Below are 23,887 nucleotides of genomic sequence, written 5' to 3' on the forward strand. Positions count from 1 at the left end.
GACAGGCAAAAATGGAATCTAGGAAACCACTGAAGACATTACTGAAGTCAGCAGGAACATAATGGCAGTGATGATGGAGAGGAGAGGGGTGTATTTAACCACCAGTAAATAGGTAAAAGAAGAGATCAAGACAACTCAGGTAAACTTCACATCAATCCTATAAAGTCATTATTAATGTGTACCTTATGGATAAGGCTTAGTGAGGTTAAGTAACTTGCTGAATGTTACAGAACAATAAAATAGCAGAGGTATCAAAATCAATAACATCTAGCTTCACAGACCATTTTCTTCTCATTGAACTGAGCATGACTTGGCTCTCTGTGGAGTTCTTTTAATGTGCTAAATCCTAGGGATTACAAGTGAGTAAGATATGCTTCCTGGCAACAAGTTGCTCAGAATTGAGTAAACTATTTGAGACTTCACACTACCACACCCTGCCTCTTGCTTTAATCCAAGCAGTAGGTTTGGTGATAGCTCTAGAATCTAATAATTCTTATAGTCAACAAAAGAAATCCAGATATGGAGTTTAAAATGTTTACACTCTTGATTTAATCCCATTACCTAAGCAATCCCTTGCTCTGCTTGTAGCCAGCCACTTTCAAATATCAATAGCCCACAATGTCATTTTCTCTGAGTTGTCACTTAGCCAACCTATACATATTTAGCTCTTCCAATCTTTTTTCCAAAGTCATTCTTTCAATTCCCCTAATCATTCCAGTTGCTTCTGTCTGGCCTATCTCCAATTTGTCTACATCTTGAAAGAGCCCATGGAAGCAAAAGATACAGTACTCTTGTTAATAATTCTACTTATTTACCATGCATTTTCACCATTTTCAAGCCCCTTTTTAATACTTGGGATTTCTTTGCATGAAAATAACATTGTACCTCCTGAGAAGCCTGTGTACTCCAACAGTTGGTTTCTCCAAGGAGGCTTATATACCACTCACCTTTTCTATCCCAAAGCATAATGATTTCAAAGGAGAAGGAATGGTAAGCAGGATTAACATACTACTGACAATAATGATCTGTTTCTGGAATTAGGTAGTAAGAATTTATTTTTTGTTATTCTTTTAAGGCTACAGGAAGAATAAAAATACAATTTATCTTCAAGATGTTTCTAAATGGAATGCATTTATGACATTCTTATAGGGCTTATTTGCAGCTCTTTAAAAATAATTGAGTATCTAATTAGAGAGAGAGATCACACTGGTATAGAACATATATACAGATAAATATTGCTTTTTACAGCCTCCACTATCATAGATTCAGAAGCATGCAGAGCAAAACTCAGTATTTTAACGCTTAGGTTTTCTCTGTTTACATGTATTTTTCAGAATGGGGCTTCAAACATGCTCCCTACTTTAATCATTTATTTATTTTAATATTGAAAATATTCCCATTTTTACTATTTATTTATTTTACTATCATACCCTTACTCTCTAAAGACGAGAATCTCTTACAGGACACAAACACACACAAAGGAAACACCCTTCTGAAGAACTGTCCATATCATGTTAGTTAAAATAGTCTGATAATTTTGAGAGTGGAATAGGTTTAATTGCCTTTATTTTTAGGAGACTGATTTGTGATCCATTCATATCTCCTTGAAGTATCTATCTCAGTGATAGGGAAGACTTGAAAATGGATAGAAACCTAGTTGGGGAGTCATTACAGACTTGAATAGCAGCACAGAATGCCTCTCTAGAGGTTCAGAACCTCTAGAGAGGTTCAATGGCAAGCCAACCACTGATTGGCAGGAAACATGACCAAGGTCCTTATATGGTAGTAAATAAGTCTCATGAGATCAGATGGTTTTATAAATCGAAGCTCTGCTGCACATACTCTCTTGCCTGCTGCCATGTAAGATGTGTCTTGCTTTCCCTTTGCCTCCCACTGTGATTGTGAGGCCTCGGTAGCCATGTGGAACTGTGAGTCTATTAAACCTCTTTCCTTTATAAATTATCCAATCTTGGATATTTCTTTATTAGCTGTGTGAGAACAAACAGATACACTCCTCAAGGAGGTTATATTTCAACTTGGCCTTGAGGAATTACTACTTTTCCAGGCAGATAAAGTGGACAAAAGAGAAATAATAATAATAATGATTTTTATTGAAAGGTTATTATGTAACAGACAGTATTCTAAGCATTTGAAATTTATTTTCAACTCAAAAATCCTATGGAAATGATCATATTATCTTCATTTTATAGATAAACAAGGATTCTCAAGTTGCTTGTGTTGTATGTGCTCAAGTAGAAAGAACATGTCTGCAAGTATAACAAGGTATGACTAGAATGTTGGGTGCACGTGAAGAAATATTGGTAGATAAGAAAGGAAAGGAAGACATGGGTGGGAATCTGCAGGGCCTTTTATGCATGATTTTCCTGAGGATTGGATCATGGGTGGAATTTACTTCACCGTGATTTTTTTCTACAATACATATATATTCCTTGTTAAGAGAGTAAAACCAGTGAGAGTATAAAATTCAGGATATGTGAGCCTATAGGAAAGTGAAAGAGTGTCCTCATTTGGGGACAGTAGGTGAAATTGGAAGACACAGAAATCAGGTTCGTAGACAGTTGTTATTTTGGTTTTGATTTTGTTTTTGAAATGGGAAAGCCCTATAAGCGCGCGCGCGCGCGCGCGTTTGTGTGTGTGTGTGTGTGTGTGTGTGTGTGTGTGTGTGGTCGGGGCTACTCCATCAGAAAGGCAGAGAAAAGGTGTTCTTTTGGAGTAAGCACAGAAGCGAAAGCCATGTGTGCTTTTTAGGACCTGGAGCTGGCACCCTTCTAAGGAAGAGATTGCCATTAGCAGGAGCCCCTTGGCAGTACAATTGCATCTTCAAAGCCATAGTCCCATCACCCAGAAAAGACCCCACTGGCATTCACTAAATGGTGACTCCTACCCAGGGGGAAGAATCCATCTCTCCACACCCAGGAGAATATGCTAAACAGGAAAAAGAGCCCTGTCTTCTGAATGACCTGAAAATAGCATTTAAATGTAACAGAAAATGGAATGCTCCCTGCCATTAAGGGATGAAGAACTTATCTGGGCAAAGAACTGAAATAAGCTAAGTTTGGAGGCAAAGACTATAAAAACTACTGTTCATTAGGTTTGACTGGAGATGCCCGTTATTGCTACAAATAATTACAGCAATGATAATAAATGAATTTAATCCTAAAGCAGGAGGCATAATTGCCAGCATAGGCATGAAAGTCTTGTAATCGCCCAAGCCTCAGCTGTGCCAATGCAGTGAGATTGGGAAGAACTCAGGAAAAGAATTACTACTAAAAAGAAATTGACATCTATGAATTGAATTGGTTACAGTATCTCCAGCTTCTGGTTCAGGGTTTTTATTACAAAATTAAATAGGAAGACTAAGTAGAGCACAGGAAAACTTCCTCTGAACTCCACAGTTTCCACCAAGCAGAAAGACAGACCAGAGTAAGGCATGAGAAAAATAGAAAGAAGAATCAGATCTTCAAATTGCTGATTTCCAGTTACTAGTGTTCAGTGAAAGACATAAGCAAATGAAACACTGGATGGCTATCAAGTCCAGAAACCTAGACAAATGTACATGCTAAACGGTTTCTTGATATTACAATATATGATACGTTCCATCATGTTATTAACATGACATCCTTAACCATTATATACTCTTATTTTCTTGATAGCACTTATCTCTGCATACTATATTCTCTTGCTAATTTATTTATCAGTCTCTGTGTGTGATCCCTCATTAGCAAGCATGGTTCAATGTACTGGGCAAAATTGAGATGAGTGTGATATATTAACACATACCATGGATCCTTGCACATGGGTGTGTGAGTGCACTGCCTTATAATGATTTGTTTCTCCAATTTTCACTGAGGGGATTGGCACCTTTCGCATAGCACAGAGGCAGAGTTCAGATCGGGAGAGCAGGCAGCCCATTCCCCAGGACCACAGCCATCCAGTCCAGCTTTGGAAACTCTCATCTAACCAGTTCTACACTCCTTTGTCATGAGTCCCAATAATGGGAGGGTCACTCTGTGAATGACCTTTCTTTGGCCCATAAGTGGGGACCTTAACAGGTCAGTTTACATGGTTGAATCCAATGTATTTCCAGACATTCACATCAATGTGTAGTCCAAAGCCAGAGGAATACGAGGCAGTATGATCCCTACTATCATCCTGGGCCTCGGCATAGGCTGTTACCTTTGGTGGGAATACTGGCCCTCATCCTCTTTTGCCGATCTAATATCTCATCCTGCACAGGACAGTTTCTATACTGCTTCTGCAAGAAACTTCCCCAGGTGACATCGCTACCTCAGGTCCTTTTCTACTTTCTTAGAAGCTTGTCCTCCTCTATCACACTTGGTGACGATTGTGATTAACTAATTACGTGTAAAATTGGTTCAGTCACACTGTCTTCCCATGATATAGCACCATGCAGACAGGCATCCTACATTCGCCTTATCTCTTGAGCTCCATCCAGATCTGTCCACACAGCAGGCAGTAGCCGTTAAGTGTGTATTTACTAAATAATCTTCCCCTTTCAGTTCCCTGCCACCACCTTGAATTCCCGTTAGGTAGTGGATGAAATGGCTACAAAGACCCCTCCCTGACTTTTCAAATGCCACCTCTGCCTTGCAGGCAAAACTCAAAATATAGGTTTGCCAGCATCTCCATAGTTTTTTAAAGGAAAAATACTTTCACTCACCATCTGGGTCTGTCTCTCCTCAGGGTGTCTGAGGGCAGTCTGGGAGAGCTGGCCAAGGCCTTGTTTAATTGTCAAATCATTCCCTCGGCCTCATTTACTGGGGTTTTTAGGATACAACATGATTTCAGAGCACTAGACATGACACAGCCATCTCTGATATTGTTTGATACAATCGCCTTTCTTAGTGCATTGCAAAGGAAAGTATCTCTTGAATTTAAAAAGGATGCTGAGATAAGGAAAACGTTTACAGCAGAGGAGAGAGGCAAACTGCCGTACAAATATGCCTAATCAGGGGAGGAGGAAAACAGGAGAATGTGCCTCACTCAAGGTGAGGGAGAGGGAGAGAGAGAAAGAGAAACACACAATCACACTGTAATTTCCTTTTTATCAGTGACATGATTGGCATTGTTTTATGTGATTTCTGTTTCCCTCTGATTATAAGCATGCACATTGCTGAATGCAATATAAAATGGGTAGTCTGGACAGTCACCTCAAACGTCCTAAGTAAAAAACCAAGAATCTCCCTGTAGTTATTGGAGTAAAAAAAAATTTATTCATGTTTTCTATATGGCGGTATGGTGCTTTTAGTATGATGCTGGAAGTGAATTTTGCATTTATCTTCTTTCGTCTTCAAATATTTTGATTTACTTCAAAGCCTCTAGCTTTGTTTTCTGGTTAGAAATAGCCCTGGGAACATCTTCATCAAATTCCTTCTGTACTTTTCTGTTCATGATTCTCCCACACTGGTTTCCACTTACCTCCCCTCTCTAATAGAAGTATAATGTGGCTTGTACCTAGTGTAATTACTTAATCAAATTCTATTTTCAGTGTGTGTATATAATTCTTAACAGAATTGTGTACTGATAGCAAATTCTTATATATATATATATATATATATATATATATATATATATCCATCCAACATTAATTCAGCATTTTTTTGTGGAGCCCCATCTGTGTTCTTACAATATATTAATTCTTCTGAGAGGAAAGAAATATGTGTAATTCTTTTTCTACAGCTTCTACCAACTAGCACATGTGAGGTAAAGTAAATAAATACATTATGGTGATAAAGCTGGGAGCCAAATGGAAAGACTTTATCACCAAACACTGTAGGATGAAACCCAGTGACACACAAAAATATTGATTGACATTTTGTAGCATAAAAATTCCAGAGTGACAATTCTAATTCTTGCTTTTCTTAAAAATATAAGCATCTGGTATGAAGCAGAGGAGTGAGCCTGTGCCATTTCTGGATGCAAAAAATTCAAAGAGCTTATACATATTATTTAGTTCTCATTCTTTCTGAAGTAGCTAATAAATGAGCATTGTTGGTGAAACTGAAAAAAATAATTAAGGATCCTTAAGGGAATACAAAAAAGAGTTGAACATTTTGCCTTGAGTTACAGAGGGAATTGGCGGTATAAAAATTCTTATTGAAGTTGTGTATTGATAGCTAGTTAATATAAATTTATATATATATATATATATTTATATATCATATCTCTACATCATGTTGGTTACCCTCAAAACTTTGTTTTTCTGTAATTATAGCTATTCATCGTGTGTGTGTGTGTGTGTGTGTGTGTGTGTGTCTGTGTGTGTGTGTGTGTGTCTGATATAGTTTAGTAATAGCTTAGCTGATCAAATCATACCAAAGTCAGGATGCCAAAACAGGGCAGCTAATTGGCAAATAACCACAACTATACAAAAGGAAGAACTATGGAGGTACAGAGGGCAACAGCATGTGGTTCCAGAGACCTGAGTTGTCAGTGTTACTTTGAGGGCCATTGACAAGAAAATTTCAGAGATGGGGTGGGAGAGGGAAGTAAAAATAGGAGCATTCTAGGAATTAGACACCAAACTGTGATGTCAACAGCTGCAACATTGGAAGCCCAAAGACACTGGACAGGTGCTTTCAAATTTATTAGTGAAGATTATTTCCAACCTACAAGTTCTTCCCAGGCAGCCCATCATCAAGGGTGAGGATGGAATAAAACATTCTTCAGATGAGAAATGTCTCAGTGATTTTACTTTTTAGCTGTCCTTTCTTGGGAGGCTACAGGACAATGTGCACCTTCAAAATGAGGAAATAAAGAGAGCTGAAACTACAAATTTAATGTAGGAGAAAGGCCCAGTAATTTTCCAGCATGAGGAGCAAGGAAGATCCAGGATGATAGCTGTGAGGCAGGTTCAGCCAGCGCCCAACCCAGACTAGAGTAGGAGGTCAGATGACTCCAGAAGGGAGATTTTCAAAAAAGAAAAAGAACTAATGGACTCCTGTGTGTTTATCTTGTGAGGACTTTTGTAGCTGTTAGCTATAGCACCGATGGGTGGTTAGAAAAATAAGCTAATAAGATAACAAGCGTTTTCATTAACAAAGAATTACAGGAAAACAGAAATAGTCATAACAGTAGAATGTTTTGTCAGGCATAGGAATATAGTCTGTTGTTTTTCCCTGCTGTATCCTCAGTCTCTTGAACAATGTCTGGTACATTATATGCAGCTGGAGAATAGTTGTGGAACAAGTCAGTTCATGCATGATCTTACACTGTTCTCAAAAGGCAATATTACAAGTCATAATAACAAACTCTGAACATTTATCTAATAGAAATGGAATAGAATTTTACTGGGAAACTGGAAGATAAAAAAGCATGTGTGGGTTGTAGGGCAGGGAGAGCATGAGTAAAGTCAAGCTTTACTTCTAGAGTAGAAGTCATTAGTTAAGAAATAGAAATACAAGCACATTGCTAGAAAAATGAAGGGAAATGCCAGAAAAGGATTACCGGTATAGAGCAGGACTTTAGGGTAAGGCAAAAAAGTTACTACTATTTTTTTTTTGTTATTGTTGTTTTCTTATTTTCTTTTAAGTCTCATAATGCTATCTTCAGCTGGATTTTCAGAAAACAAAATCTGAGACCCAGTATTGTGTTTGGGGAGAGTGATATCAGAGTCTGGGCCAAAATGGGAGGTGAACATCCATGCAATAGAGGTCAGCTGGCCTTAGGAAACTTTCTAGCTAAAAGTTCCTTCCCAGTTATCCATTCCTGAGACAAAAGGCTGAGTCTTCATATATTCCCCCAGCTCCATCATCCATCAGTAATTTGATATGGGCTACCCCTCAGGAGGGGAATTGACCTTGGGCAAGGTAGCTTGGTTAGTCAAAGGCAGTTCCCGGTGAAGGATTTAGGCAATAGCCATCAGCAAACACTCTAGCAGCTAAAGTGGTGCCTTTGCCCTGAAAGGAATGTCTACGTACAGTTCAAGATTTTAAATTATGTAGCTGCATTCTTCAGCTCAAGCGCAGTGGCCCACACCTGTAATCCCAGCACTCTAATGCAGGAGGATCACTTGAGCCCATGAATTTGAGACCAGCCTGGGCAATAAAGTGAGACCTCATCTCTATAACTAAAATAAGAAAAAAAGATTACATACATACATACATACATACACACACACACACACACACACACACAACACAAACTATGTGAATATATTTAGATAATTAAAATGTGAAATTAATTTACTTACTGTTTATATTTTTTATAAAGTAGTTGAGCAATTTGCCCCTGGACATACAGCTTTGAGCAATGAAACCACTACTTAAAACCAGAATAGCCCATCTCTAAAGCTCACTTGGGTGTGTGGAGCTCAATCTCAGATACTTCGAATATCAACATTCCGTAAACTATAATCTCAAACTAACACAAGAAAATATCTGCCATAAACTTTGCAAATTTAGTCTCTAGGACCAAAATATATTTCAATCACTTTGTTATAACTTGCTTTATAGTTTCCATCCTTTTTAGTCAAAACATACATTGTTTACATTTGAAAATTGGTCTTTTTTTAAAATAGAAATGAAAGACCCTATTCTTGCATTTGACCTCCATAAATACAGATGGCTGCTGCCTTTGCAACTGTACTAGCCAATCGATCGGCTTGCGAAAGTTTTTTAAACAACTAGGCTACGAGGGAGTCTGCTTGCAGTCTGAAAATATTTAAGAAGAGTACCAGACTGTGTGTTCCTTTAAAGTAGAAAAATTTCTTTCATTCTTTATTTCTTCAAAGTCTTGCACTTATGAGACGCTCAATGTTTGTGGAATGGAAAATGTTCTCCATAAGAGGGTTTTTGTCTGTTTGTTTACAGACGTTGTTCAAGTGCCCAGAACCGTACCTAACCCACACGAGGCACTCAAATAACTCAAATATCTGTTAATCAAAATCAAATTAAACTAAAATTGAAGTTACATGGGGGCACCTCAGCTACAAATCTTGTGTCCTCATAAACTTGACTTTGGAAGTACAGCATTTTTAAAATCAGATCATAGTACTCCTCATCTAGGCTAATGAATTTGCCATTTTATCAGTAGACACATGTGTTGTAATAACACTCTTTTTGTGATCCCATTGTCCCAACTAGGACCACTGCTGTGCAGTTCTAAATGACAGAGCCAGAAATCATTTAGCTGTCACCCTTTCTTTGAATGAGAAACAGGAGAGAGCCATTTCAGACACTGTGGTTTAGAAAATACATAAATAGATTTTTAGTTTTATTTCTTAAGGAGCCCTTTGAAAGCTTGAAATCAACCAGGATATGGAGGTAATTATATTAAGGGCGTTACGGAGCAATGAAAGTATTTTGTCCTGTCTTTTGCATAAGTGGTCAGGAATAAAATTTGCATAAGTTACATCATATTGATTCTAGCAGACAGAGACTCAATAAAGACAAAAGAACACATGCAAAAATAAATGCCTAGGGAAAAAAATCAGAAGCCACAGATGGAGGCATCTATTATTTTTGACTTTAAATGGGAAACAACAGCAATAATAAAGCAAACAAACCAACCCCCAAATAAAGGACAAGAATCATAACAAAAACCCCATCCAGGTCAATTCTCTTTCATAAAAACTGTCTATTTCTCTCTTTGTCCTTGCTCATTTCTCCCTCATAAAATCTACTTTCAAATGTCATCCCCTCCCCCTTGCCAATAGATCAAGCATTCTCTAACAGGATAGATAGGGCAGTAAGGAACTAATAATGATAATAATAATCATGAGAAATTGCCTCAGAGATATATTTCATGTGTCTTCCTCTCTCCTTGTCTGTCTTCAGTGGAATAGCTTCCCAGCCAGTGGGGCATTAATCATTAGAACAGCAGCCCCAAGATAAAGGCCGGGTGAAATTTCATTGTGCATTATAGTATGAGTTGTGGGTGCATGAATATGTGTCTCTCTCAGTATCTGGGAGAAGAAAGTGGAGAGGCAGAGCAGAAAAATCTGTCATTTTATACATTTATACTGCTTAAGATGGTCAGGACTGGTTCTCCATTGTTACTGTGGATTAAAATCATTCACGTCCTTCTGTTTCCATTGAAGGTCACCTCTCAGAAAGGGGGATAAACATTATGACAAGTTAAATTCTACCTACTTTTTTTTCCATCTGCCTTGGAGGTATGCAGTATAGTAAGGGACACAAAGAAGAGGCATCTGAATCCTGGAGCAGCATTGTCTGTTGGGATTCATTTTTTTTTTTCTAATCCTTAGTGGAATATTCACGCTTTCACTTACATAATACTTTAAGGTTAACAAGATTTCCTGTCTTGAAGAGAACTGAGCTAAGTTTGGGGAGACCATTTGGAAAAGATAGGTAAACGGATGCTATGACTACTCAGCAGCTACGCCTACTCAGCAAGGAACTGTAAATATTTCCCAGAGCCTTGCTCCATGCTCTATAGTGAGGTACACATATCTGCAGCGTAAGATCATCTGGGAGCTTGTTAGAAGTGCATGATCTGAGATGCCACCCCAGACATGAATTAAAATCTGCTTAATAAGATTACCCAGGTGATCTGTATATATACATGAAAGTTTAAGCAGCACTGTTCTCCATAGTACAAGCAAACACATGAGCATCCTCTCTCTCTCCCTATGTATTTCAATCTCTCTCACACACACCCATTAATGAGATGTGGTGAGAGATACAAGAGGTTGCATTATACACACAAGTCAATCAAATTCCCATCAAGTAATTGTCTCAGTGACTGCTAGCCACCACAGACATGGTGTGCATTTATTTCCCCCATTTTATTTCTCCAATCATTTTATCCATGAATGATGAGAAAACCAAGGAGAACCTTACATTCACCATTTAGCTAACAGAACAATCTCTCTAGACAACTCAAGGCATTAATTAGAAGGTTTCAAAAGGCAAGGCTGTCATAACAGCCTCAGTGTGATTCTAATTTTTACAATCACTCAAACATGCACCAGAAAGGTATGAAAGCACATCCCACCCTTCCCACAGCCTTGTCATAGACAGAATGGAAATATCCGCCTTGACGCCTGGCGAGTGATGATTGCTGCTTGAAGTCATTTTCCTATTATATATAAATAGAAAGAACATCATATATTTTCTGAAAAAAAAATTCTTGAACCTCAGTTTAAACTGAAACCACCCATTTTTTTTGATGACTCAAGAGACATTTATCAAGTACAGTCATTTCTCAGCATCTGTGGGGGATTGCTCGGTTACAGAACCTCCCGGGGATGCCAAAATCCTCAAGTCCTCAATATGAAATGCCACAGTCTTTGCATGTAACCTAGACACAACCTCCTGTGCATTTAAAATCATTTCTAGGTTACTTATAATGCCTAATACAATGTAAATGCTAGGTAAATAGTTGTTATACTGTACCGTTTAGGGAATAATAAGAAAAAAGTCTGTACGTGTTCAGTACAGATAGTTATTTAAAAACATTTTTGGTCAACAGTTGGTTGAATGCAGCTGCAAACCCACCTATGCAGAGGGCCAGCTATAATTCGTCTTTTACATAGATGTATAAGCCATATAAATCCATGAAATGGGTGTATAATTCTTACAGCGATAATTAAAGAGGATCTCTGCTGTCTTCCTCTCTTCTTCTCCATTTTTCCTTTATTTACTTCTAATTCATTTATCCATATATTCAACTGTCCCTGTGTGTGTGCAAGACACTATGTTACATACTGTTAAAATAAAGCTGCTTTTATGAGGAAAGAGCATAGGCCCAAGGAAGCTAATTGCCATATCAGAGACTGCAAACTAATTAGCAACTGAATAAGAAAGAAAATTTAGTTGCAATACTGGTTCATCAGCTGAGACCTAGATTGTAATCCCATTTAAAACAACAGCAATAATCAAAATCTTTGATTGAGCCCCACCCATTTAAGCCCTTTACTTATATTATCTTAACCTACCCTTAAAGTTGGAAATAATCCCCACATTTCAAATAACAAAAAACGTCACCCCAGAAAGTACCCTAGACAAAATTCTACACCTAGAAATGAAGGTCTGTCTAGAGTAATGGTTTTAAGCACTTCTCCAGTCATGAGCTAAGTCACCTGATGCCTGCTTCCTCATAGCTGCCATTGCCTACTTTGTAAATAAATACTACTGGCCCCCACTGCTTCTTGAATCTGATAATAAGCATTTGCTTTACTTTGATTCATTTGACACATCTGTTTTTCTTCAACCGATATTTTTGGGCCCTGCTTTGTGGCAGGCACCATTCTGGGCTCTAAATGTCCAATGGCGAGCAACACAGATACTGCTCCTTCCTTCGGTTATCAATGTTCTTTCAATTTATCATTAAAAATGGGTAAATATGGGACCAGTCAAATTACAGGTTTGAAGACGTGAATAAATGATGCTCACACTATATATTCAGCCATCATACCAAAAAACAACAAAAAAAGGAGTTACTGGAAACACATAGGAGACTCCTATCAATCTACCCAACACATAGAAAAAAAGTTAAAAAAAAAATCCTCAAGTTAATTTCCATCCTTACCAATGAAAAGAAGCAGTAGGATATTTTTATTTGCATATATCTGAAAGTGGGTTTTAGGAGAATTAAATTATTTGAAAAGGAAGAAGAAGAAATTAGAAAGGGAAAATAGGGTGATAGTACATTTCCAAAAGTGATTTGAAAACTCTATGTGCTAGAATTAGCCCTTACTTCCGGCTAGGTAACAAGACTGGAAGCCAACGAAACTAATCAGATGTACCAGAGACAAGGAGGTATCTCTGGGACTCCTTATTCCTCAAGCAAAGGTCTAAGAGCACCAAAATGAGCGATGCCCATTCTCACTGGTGAACCTCAGCGGGGAGTGGCCCTGGGAAGTAGCGGGGATGCTTGGATTCAGTCTGTAAATGTTGTGTGGCCTGGGGACTCCCTGAGAAGGTACTGGTGGGTGGTCGACTATTTGTACCTTTCAACCAACACTGACTAGTACTCTGTGCTCACTACTGTTCTATGTACTATGCTGTTACCATGCCTAAAACAAAGATCTTGCCATCCTAGAACTTATAGTAAATAGAAACAATAAGCAAATAAACATGAGCTGTAATGTCAAGTAGTGATAAGTGCTATGAGAGGTAACAAGACAGGAAAAGGCGATGGAGTGTTGTATCTTACAGATGGTCAAGGAGGTCCTTTTTGGAAGGCGCGATATAAGCGGAAACCTGGGTGAAGTGAGGGGGTGGGTCCTGTGAATTGCAGGGAAGAGCTGTTGCAGGCAGAGGAAATGACAAGTGAAAACGCACAGGCATGCTTGGCACATTCAGGCGGGGCTGGGAAGATTGAATGAGGCACTCACTGAAAGTGTAAGATTTCAGGCGGGTTTGCTAAGACTTTATTTCTGCAAAATGACTGATCTTGAAAACATTTTTAAATCAACATGAATGCAGGAGAAAAATCTGCAAAAGTAAAATGTCAAATATCAATTTTAAGATGAAAATCTAAGCCTGCAATTGCATAATCCTGCCTCACTGGTTTCACCCTTCTCCTGGCTCTGTGTTCAAGAAGGATTGAGACCTGTGTGGTTGGAGCACCGTGGTGGAAAATACGGTCAGAGCAATAGGAAGGAGGAGAACCATATGCCACACAGCAAGGATTCTGGCTTTTAGATTTGGCTAAATCATCTGTTAGGTAATCAGAAAAACCTCCCTGAGGTTTAAAAACACTCAGCGACCTCTACCCATAGGTAACCAACAACTGACCCCACTTCCCTCCCAGCTGCTCAGATGCATATAAATAAAAGCCAGTGCTTTATGAGTAGTTCTGGTAGAAATTCCATCCTATATGTATATTACACCCTCATTCGAAGGGCGTCGCTATGACTTCCCCTGGGAAGCTTTCAGACTTCCAGCCTGACCCTTCTGCCATCAGGATCCTTTCATTAACTAGACCTAGTTTGGGGAAGTGCGTGTTCCGTCCACAAAATTAAGAATTAAAAGAAGGATGAAAAGAAACTACACTGCACTCTTTTCACTGGCCTATTTGTACTTCCAACATGTAAGTCTTTAAGAGGTTGGTAAACCCATCGAGCTCCTTTTTCTGTTGTTGTTAGAACTACGCAATTCCAGAGAGTAAATTTCACTGGAGAATCTTGCCAGGCAACAGGTAAATTAGAGTGCAATTTCTTTTCCCCCAAATTATTCTCTGAGAGGGAGAAAGAAAGTACCTGTGTAAGGGTAAGGAGAAGACAGAAGATATTTCTTGGCTGGCAGCTAAAGTCTAATTAGACTGACAAATCTTCAGCGCCTTCTCCAGTTATGAGGCTTGGCAGGAAAAGGACAAACCCTGGAGGCTCACATTACGTAAGGTTGTTAATCAATATTAGTTGGGCCCTGATCCTAAAAATAAACTTCCCCTGGAGGCTCTGTTGTCTAGTGGTAAAAGTAAGGAGATGAAAACTGTATAGATTCCTTGTCTCATTTCTCTCAAGCTAGTGGCAGTAGGGAAAGGTGGAAGAACCCAGAGGGGATAATTCGTTGGATAAGTATAACCACTTTTGATTCAGTATGATCTACATCCTGCTATAGTGCAGTATTTTGGAATAAGGTAGATCTATCTTGTATCCCAGTACAAGGCAGTTTGATTATTCGAAGACCTGGAGAAAATCTGAGGTTCTGGCCTGGGTCTCAAAGTACCATTGATAGCATCATGCCATAAATCTGTGTGTCATTGTAAAACCATACGATGTTGCTAATATTTGATGATTGTAATCTACAAAAATGATGGTTTCATATACATCAACCTAATAGAATAGTCTATGTGTAACTTTTCAGCAAAGCCAATTCTCATTCCAGGATATGAAAGAGTCTCCAGTAGCAATCCCTCCCAACTGATGAGCTTGGGGCTCTGATTCAATCTGGGGCCCTTAGAAGAGATCCTGGCCCTTGTGAGCTTGTATGAGTATAAACAAAATTGTTCCTGGGCCTATCCGGCCCTACAGGAAGGCTAGGCTCGAGGGAGATGTATGAGTTCTGGGAGAGTCTCTTAGGTTGAAGTGGTTTCCTCATGTGAAAATTTTTAGTGAGAACTTATGGGGTGCTTTTCACACATCGTTGTACTTACTGTTTACAAGGAACCTATGGGAAAGGTACTGTGAGGTCACTTTTATGGATAGTGAAACTGAGGCTAAGAGAGGCTAATCACCTGACCAGAGATATACAGTAACAGGGTTTAGCTATGTCCCCACCCAAATCTCATCTTGAATTGTAGAGGGAGGGGCCTGATGGGAGGGGATTGGATTATGTGGGCAGTTTTCCTCAACCCCCCTCTCTCTCCTGTCACCATGATTGTAAGTTTCCTGAGGCCTCTCCAGCCCTACAGAATGGCAAGTCAATTAAACCTCTTTTCTTTATAAATTACTCACTCTCAGGTAGTTCTTTATAGCAATGTGAGAACAGATTAATACATACAGCTAAGTAAGTGGAAAAACCTGGAGTCCAACTTAGAAATTCTGATGAAAAAGCCCATGTTGAGACTCTACCTAGAACTGACATTGCGTGCAGGATCAACATTTTAATCCAAAGTGTGTTCTTTGTTTCATAATCGTCAGTATCAAGGCTGATGCATGCGTCTTCCTGTCTCCAGTCCAACACTGAAAAGCTAAAAAGACTTTCCCTGTAAGAATTTTTACAAAGCATGAGAAACTGTGGCTTCCTTCTGGCATTTTTGAAAGTGGTTTATATTCAACCACCAAGTTTGTGAAGCTTGAGAGGACAATGAAACCTCACAAACCTCTTAAGTCTTTAATTTTGAATTTCGACTGTTTATAAGGATAGTTGCAATGCAGGCTGAGCATTGTGATTTTCTGGCAATTTTCAGACAGCTGTGGCCCATGTCAAGGTGACTTTACCAATGCCCGGCACAGAAAAAGTATGTCAAGATCAGTATCCTACTAACAGTTTATAAATGATTCCAAATGGTGATTTGCACAGAACCACTGAGGTGTTGTTTTTTGTTTTTGTTTTTTTTTTCTTCCTGCTGATAACTCAGGATAGAGGCTGGAGGTAAAAGAATACACTTTAGTGGGCAAAAGACTCTTGTTTCTCACTTTTTCCTTCTATTGTAAAGTAAGACCAAGAAATCTGAATGTAGACTGTGTTGAACTTTTCTCTTTTAGAAGCTGACCTATCAGCACCATGATAATTACCCACCAATATTGGATTCAGCTGTAGAGGAAGTGTTTGTATAATTACTGGGGCATTCCTGGTAGTAAGAGCCACAGGGGGAGCCCAATTCACTTTATCCCTCTGGGCCCTCTCCAAACTGGGAAAGTTTCAGGCCAATAATTTGATTCTGGACCCCTTGGTACTCACAAACTCCATCTTATGCATTCTCTCTTCTACTTGGACTTGTCTGTCTCTCCCAGAGATTATCATCTCTGCCTTTAACAACTTTGCTTCTGGTGACATTTGACCAACCAGGAATAAGTTCCTCTTACCACCTGTTCAATTGCACAATAAGGCCTAGTAGGATGAGTCCATGGGATCCAGTGAAGCCATCCCATGGACCACTTGCCATCTGCAACAAAAAGGGCCATTCGTGAGTTACTACCTCATGTGGATAGCTCATGTCAAACCCTCTTGCCCTATTTTAGATTGTCAGTTCCAAGATGGTAAGGAAACTACATTTCTCTTCTTTGTAGCCCTAAAAGATGTGTGGATAGACATGACAGAACATATTGTCAAAGACCCAAAGAATTCTAGGTTGGTTTAAAATAAAAAGGAAATTTAAAGTTGGGTAGTGAGGTGTCAAAGAGGTCTGTTCCTGAGATCACAGAAATTTTGATGTACCAGGACTAATTTCAGCCCCTAAAGTCTACCTGGACCCACATTCTAATCTCTATTTCCCCCAAACTTCCTAGACCCTACTCTAAACTATAGCCACTACTATCAGTAGACACAGCCCCATTTTCTGAGGTAGATATTTGCGTGAGAGGACCTTGACTTAATACAACAATTGTGGAAAAGAGAATATATAATGATAATAGTTAAAACACATGCAATCTTACGCTGAATGGTACACTTATTTTAGGCGTTTTACTTATATCAACTCAGTTATCCTTAGGATGATCATATAGCAGCCACTAGAAGTAAACCACCCTCCCTACTTTATAATGTGGTAGACAGTTGGTTGCAAATTACTGCTACTCCTCCTCCTATTGAGAAGTGATTTATGTCTCCTCCTCTGAAACTGAGAAAGCTCTGTGACTGTTTAGACTAACAGCATATTGTACAAGTGACACCGCCAGTTTCCTAGCCCAACCTTTAAAAACCTGGCACCCTCTACTTCCTGCCCCTGGAAGGACTCTCTCTGGAAGTGCTGAGCCTCCATAAATAGAGCCCATCTTCTCTGCTGGAGAAACCACAAAGGGAATCCCAGCTAATACATGGAGAGGGAAAAGGGCCCTGTTGAGTTCTATCTTTCCAGTTAACCCACCAAAGCACAAGGTATGTGAGTATAGCCAGATCCTCAGGCAAAGTCAGCTACTGAGTGAAGATAGTCAACTCTCTAGATGGGGGAGAAGAATTGCCTTGCTGAACTGTGCTCACATTTCTGTCTCACAGAATTTTGAGGTCTAATGACATCATTGTTTTAAACCACCAACTTGTGGTGGTTTGTTTGTTTCATAGAAATCTTGTCTGGGGTCATATAAGCTAATATGATGATCCACAAAGTTTTACACTCAGCTACTCTAGCTGCAAGTACATGCATTGAATCACTATGCTGTAGCCTTACCACTGAAAACAAATTTGGCCAAAGCGCCCTGATCACGGTGGACAAAAACCTTTCCTCAAGCTATGCTACCTTCAGCTGTTAAATGACTTTAAAGTAGGCAACAAAACCTGTCTTATTTTCAGATGTATTCAGTAAATACTGAGTACCAATGAAGTGCCAGGCCTTTACTTGAGCATTGTCACTCACACACCTGCCTTCTCAATACGCATCTTAAATTTTTAAAAATTCAATAGAGTACCTAGAGACATCCTCCTTAATACAGGATCAAGACCTGATGCTTGGGCATGATTGCTATGAGTAAATCAACATCATCTAGGTCATTCACAGAGAGTTCTACACTCTTACCTGTAACAAAATGGAATCAGAAAGATCAAAGCAGCAATTACTTCTAAGAGGCTATAGCACTAGAGAGACATACCAGCTCAAAAACTACTTGTCCACATTCACCCACAGTTAAGAGCAGCACTGAAAGCACTTTATAGTTTTTCTTTGATCTGAAATCAACACTAACGGAGGACCACCAGGAAAGAACTCCTGAAAGTACGTTTTCCTCACTTATGCTTTAAGAAAGAACTGTGGAATTTTCCGACAGGCAAGTTTTTATAGTGGTGGACTCACATGCTTATTTTCTTTCTCCTAGACGGTCTCATTGTAGGAAGTTTGCTTTAACAATTCTATTTAAACAAAAGAGGACAGAACGGTGGTATCATTTGGAAAATGTTCTAGGTATAATTTCACATATAGATTCAAAAAAGTGAATAATGGGCCTAGTGAATATGAAATCCAGTCTTCCCTACCTTTTTTCCCCCCCACTCACTTCTGAAGTATCTTCTAGAGACTAGAACCTCATGAACCCTCTTCATCTAAGAGAAGTAAAATTGTGGGGTCACACAGGCGTATTAATGCTTCCAGGACAGACCTTCCTTACCTGCAGTCTCTAAATTTGGTTATTGTCTGAAATCTTGAATACAATCCAATAGTTGTTAGGTCCCCAGTCCTGACACAGGTTTGATATGGTGAACAGAATGTGTTTAAGACCAGACTAGGCTTGAAGATGGGGCTTTTAAGTTTTTATGGGACACAGGGCAGAGTTCTGATTACTACATGGCAAGAACAAAATAAATTCCCAAACCCTTGGCACAAAGTTATTTCCTCTAATTAGTCTTTGCAGAAAATCCAAGGCTTTTAAAATCCCTCATCCCAGTCTAATCAAATCTAGTAGGCTATTGGTTTTCCTCAAAGAGGATGTTCTTACACATCCTTAAAACCAAAGAGTCTCAACAGGTTTATAACTCTTTTTCCTTTTCCTTTTTTTTTTTTTTTGAAATACAGTCTCGCTCCACTCTGTCACCCAGGCTGGAGTGCAGTGGCACGATCTCGACTCACTGCAACCTCTGCCTCCCAGGTTCAAGAGATTCTCCTACCTCAGCCTCCCATATAGCTGGGACTACAGGCACGTGCCACCTAATTTTTTGTATTGTTAGTAGAGCTGGGGTTTCACCATGTTAGCCAGGATGGTCTCGATCTCCTGACCTTGCGATTGACCCGCCTCGGCCTCCCAATACAATTCATTTTTATAGATTTGGTAGAAGGATAAGCATGTAGATGAAGTTCAATTTATTACTGGTTTTAAAGAAACACACACCAGAGAGAGGCTACTAGAGAAGGCATTCCCAGATGTTCATCTCCTCCAATATGGCTGGCAATTCTATAATGTTTAGAGTTACAGTCACCAGCGAGATTTTGCACCTTGTACCCTACTTTTCTCCCAGAGCTCTGACTTCCTTGGTTTGTGACAAGAGTTTAGGAACTGCCCCAATTAGTTCCCATTTATGTACGTGCTACAGGAGGGAAAACCAAAAACCAATAATTACTACAACTTGGTTTCTGGATCCCTGAATAACATTAAATCATCTCGAGGTCAGTGGAAATTTGGCCTTAAAAAAAACTACAGGACCAGCCATTCCTGTGTCAAAAAAGCCATTTGCTTCTCTGCTTCCCACAGAGTTAGCAGAATATGTTCTGACAGAAGCAAAACGAGTCTGCCAAGACCTGTGCAGACAGAACTATCCTTTCACCCACAATAAACAGATCTACTCTGGAGCTAGAGAGAGTCATAATAGAAATACATATTGCCTTTCATCTTCTTTTCAGTGAGTAGAGCAGGGTGTCAGGAGTTATTGCTTTAATATCAGTAGAGAAGAGCTTTTTTTTTTCCTTATGAGCATGTGCATAGGTATGCATGTAATAGCATGTGTGACTGACTATAAGAGGGCTGTGCAAACCAGGTTTTTAGAAGCCTTTGAAACCCATAAAATTGGCCTGATGACATTGTCGGCATATACAACTTCAAATTGTTACTATGGAGCCATGTAAAGAGCTGTCTGGATATTTCTGCTCAAAGTAAAAAAAAAAAAAAAAAAAAAAAAAAAAAGGAAAACAACAGAAAATACACGTACCATTACCTAAATCGCATAGAATGGGAATACATAGGGGGTTTAATTAATGATTGACTTTAAGTTTACAGTGTCCATTGGAGTCAATGTAAGGGTGATGTCAAGGACTCAGTCGAGTTCCTGGATATTGTCTTAAAACTAAGAAGCAAACGAGACAAGTGATAATCTACTGAATTTTCTATAAATACTAACTAGGCTAGGGGTAATTTTCCTACAAGCAATTGGAGTGTCTTACGGTACGCCAGAGCATTAAAGGCTAATCACTCAGTAAACCTCCTGTTCCCTACTAACTAGATTTATGAAATGCCAAGGGAGTCAGCAAAGTGTTAAGCTTAGTTTGGATATAATTACTTTCAAGTGGAAAAAAAAATTGCCACAAAACCAAGGACTTCCTGTTTAGCCAAACTCAAACCTTCACGTTTTCTACTGTCATTAGTATCTTCATCAAATATAAAGAAAACAAAATGGGTAAAAATCTGACACATGATTAATGAGGACTTGAACAAACACTAAGACTGCATTTTACAAGGATTAGCTGAACTTCTAACTTTAACTGCCCTTGATTTAATGGTACCCATTGACCTCAAAAATGAACGATTCATGTTATAGCAAAGCTACCTAGAGAACGTGAGTGAAATTGAACTAGGATATAGCCTTTCCTATGATAACAAATTTTCCTTCCCTACCTTTCCCCTTCTGCAATTTGAAAAGAAAAGGTAATAAAATTAAAGGAAAGGGTATTTCATACCGAAAGTATATTCCATTGCTCATTTTGAATAGCAGCTTTTACCATTTCAGTGACAAATAGGATAGAAATAACAACCCATGAGTGCCACAGGCTTTTATGACTTCTTTAGCAATGACCTCACCTTCTTCTACTCCTGGCTCTTATTACTATGAGGATCTGCAGGCATCCTTCTTACATAGTAATTCAAAGTCTTTAACTACATAAAACAATGACCATGATAACAATGTTTCAAAGATAAAAATGCAGAATCAATTAATACTTGGAAAAAGACCTACCTGGATGCTGGCTGTAGAGCGATTCTTACGGGTTGTGGTAGTAGCCATTGTAGTAGTGGTTTCCATGACAGTAGTTGACATTTCTGGTGGCATGGAGGTCGTCTGTGTTGTTCCCAAAATCGATGGGACTTCTCCAACCAGCCGAACACTTCCATTAATTTTAATATTGGGGTTGTTCTCAGCCGCCATATTCAGTACTTTCAAACCATCATAATAGAGCCCAGAGAGTTGGCCTTGGAAGAGGCGTCCTTTGTCCTTTCCACCAATGGCTATTTGCGCCTGAGTGTTGAAGATGGTTAACTGCCGGCCTAGTGGGTTGGGTGGAGGAAACATTATTATTCTCATACATTTTCCCTGTTTGCCTTACCTGGTCTGAATGGACCAGGTATCATAACAGGCTTCCTTGAGCAATTTAAGGGGAGGAAAAGATGGACAACAAAAATTCAGTACTGACATTAGCAAGTAACATTTCATTGTGGTTATCTCTTCCACTGCCTAGCTGAAAAATCTTTGATAACTTGAACAATCAAGTCTTTATTTCTTGATAGTGAGGAAGAAGAAATCTTGCTTCAATGGTAAGAGGTATTACAATCCTCTCGGGTATATAATTGTGGATGACAGAAAGAAATACTCAAATCGGGTGATGACCAGAGTAAATTATAGATACCTACTGCATTAGTTTTTAAAGTTACAAAGTAAAATAATGAGAATGAAAAGAATTACATATGGCAAAAAAAAAAAAACCCTCAGGAGGTGATTCAGAAAACGAAATTTAAAAACTAAATCTAATAGATAAATTAGCTGAAATTTAATTTCAGTTAAGAGACTTGGATTCATTGCATACTTGTAAAAATGAACATTCTAGTCACCAAACATATTATTTCTTTTCAGTCTTCATAGTGCATAATATTCTATTTTCTGTTAAAAAATCTGAGAGATAAATTCCTATCTCTATTAATTTGTTTTTGGGAGGATGGATTATGGTCACAAAACTAAATTATTCCCTCAATATGAAATATAAGCATAGTGGTAATGCTCCAGTCCTGAGGAAGTTGTCCTTCAGATTTAACAAATTTTTAACAGTGGATAGGTATTAATGAAGAAAGCAACACATAAAACTCCTTAAAATGATACAGACAGACATATGTTAATGAGTCGAAGGATATCAGTAGTTTACTTTATTTCAAGTTCCCACTTTGAAACCATTTATACTTCCCTGAAAAGTATCAGAATGAAACCCAAATTACTCCCAACTATTTCAATTTATAAAAATCTCCCTCAAGTGTGAGATTTTTCCCAAGAAAATACAAAGAGCTCTTTAGAACTTATTGCAATTTATCAGGACAGCAACATGCTAAGGCCTTCTTTACTGTTATTTCTCCAGGTTACTTCATTTTGCTTTTTTACATGAAAAAAGGAAAAAAGGCTTATTAAGGGAATTAAATACGTGTCTTCCTAATATTGTCCACTTAGTGATCAAACAATGCTCCACTCAATCTAATCACCTGAAGTACTTTAGTGGGAAATAACTAGAAACAATTTTGTCATATTTGCTTACTTAATAAAAAGGACAGTGTTTTTAATAACAGGTTTTTGCTTTATAATTTCTAATAGGAATAGAGAGACCCTGTGATGTTTGGGCTTTAAAAACCTACCACTATTACATGGTCTTCAAGGCTACGCTATTTTGACCTATCCTTGAATCCCTGGTGTATAATGTGAAATACCTTCTAAATGTATGACAGTGACAGAAATGGAAGTGGCAGAGAAGAGAATGCTCGTCTTCTCAGAGGATACTCCTCACACAAGAGTCAATTCTGCTCATTGAACAACTCATAGTGCCTATTAGTCAAGAATGATATATACATGATATCCCTTTGGAAGCTTTGAGCACTGCAGTATGGTGAATTGGCCAGAGAATTTTCTTACAGTGAAAATGATCTATACTTTATAAAAATATCCAGAACCTGAAAATGGGATCTGCTGGCCTTAATGAGTACAGAATTACGCAGATCACAAGGGTGCAATCAAAAAGATTTTCATTTTCTCAGCAATTCATTCAGTGTGCTGTACATATGCACAATTGTATTTTGTACTCTGTGCTTTTCACACGAGATGCAGCAGAAATTTCAGTGCACAATACCACTGAAGAATGTGCTGGAATTCATACCTCTTTACTGTTTATTTTTGATAACTTTTTTTTTCCCCCTGGAAGCCCTGAGCTTACTACAAAAGAAATAAAATGATGCAAGGAGAAAATAAATTCTCCATCAACCCCATAGAGGCATTGGAAGCAGCTTAACATAATAAATGAGAAGCAGCTGCCTAACAGGAGATTTCCAGGATAAAACGTCAGTATCTTACATTACACAGCCTTTATGCCAAGAGATACCTTCTATGCACACAACTGCTGGCCAATCATAATATTTATTCATCTGTTTTTTATATAGTACAGCATTGGTGATAACTTAACAGTTAGACTTGATTACAGGTAGAAAATCTCACATTCTAATGTTCTTGAAAATACTTCACAATGATAACCCAGTGGTGTTATTATGCCAAAGCTTACAAATAAGAAGAGGGTCAGATTAAACTGAAATGCAAAGCTGAATTACACTGGCTAGAGATGA

At 38.6% G+C, this 23,887-nt stretch overlaps 1 protein-coding gene across 36 annotated transcripts in view; it reads right to left on the reverse strand.

The window, feature by feature from the left end:
• NRXN3 (neurexin 3) overlaps positions 1-23,887 on the reverse strand; it is a 1,684,741-nt gene that overhangs the window by 132,910 nt on the left and 1,527,944 nt on the right. For all 36 annotated transcript variants that reach the window (XM_074392932.1, XM_074392912.1, XM_074392931.1 and 33 more), the window contains one exon: positions 21,258-21,565. In XM_074392932.1, the coding sequence (XP_074249033.1) occupies positions 21,258-21,565 (308 nt within the window). The remainder of the gene's footprint in view (positions 1-21,257; positions 21,566-23,887) is intronic.

Source organism: Saimiri boliviensis, chromosome 2, assembly GCF_048565385.1.
Source record: "Saimiri boliviensis isolate mSaiBol1 chromosome 2, mSaiBol1.pri, whole genome shotgun sequence".
In the NCBI taxonomy this organism is placed as follows: domain Eukaryota; kingdom Metazoa; phylum Chordata; class Mammalia; order Primates; family Cebidae; genus Saimiri; species Saimiri boliviensis.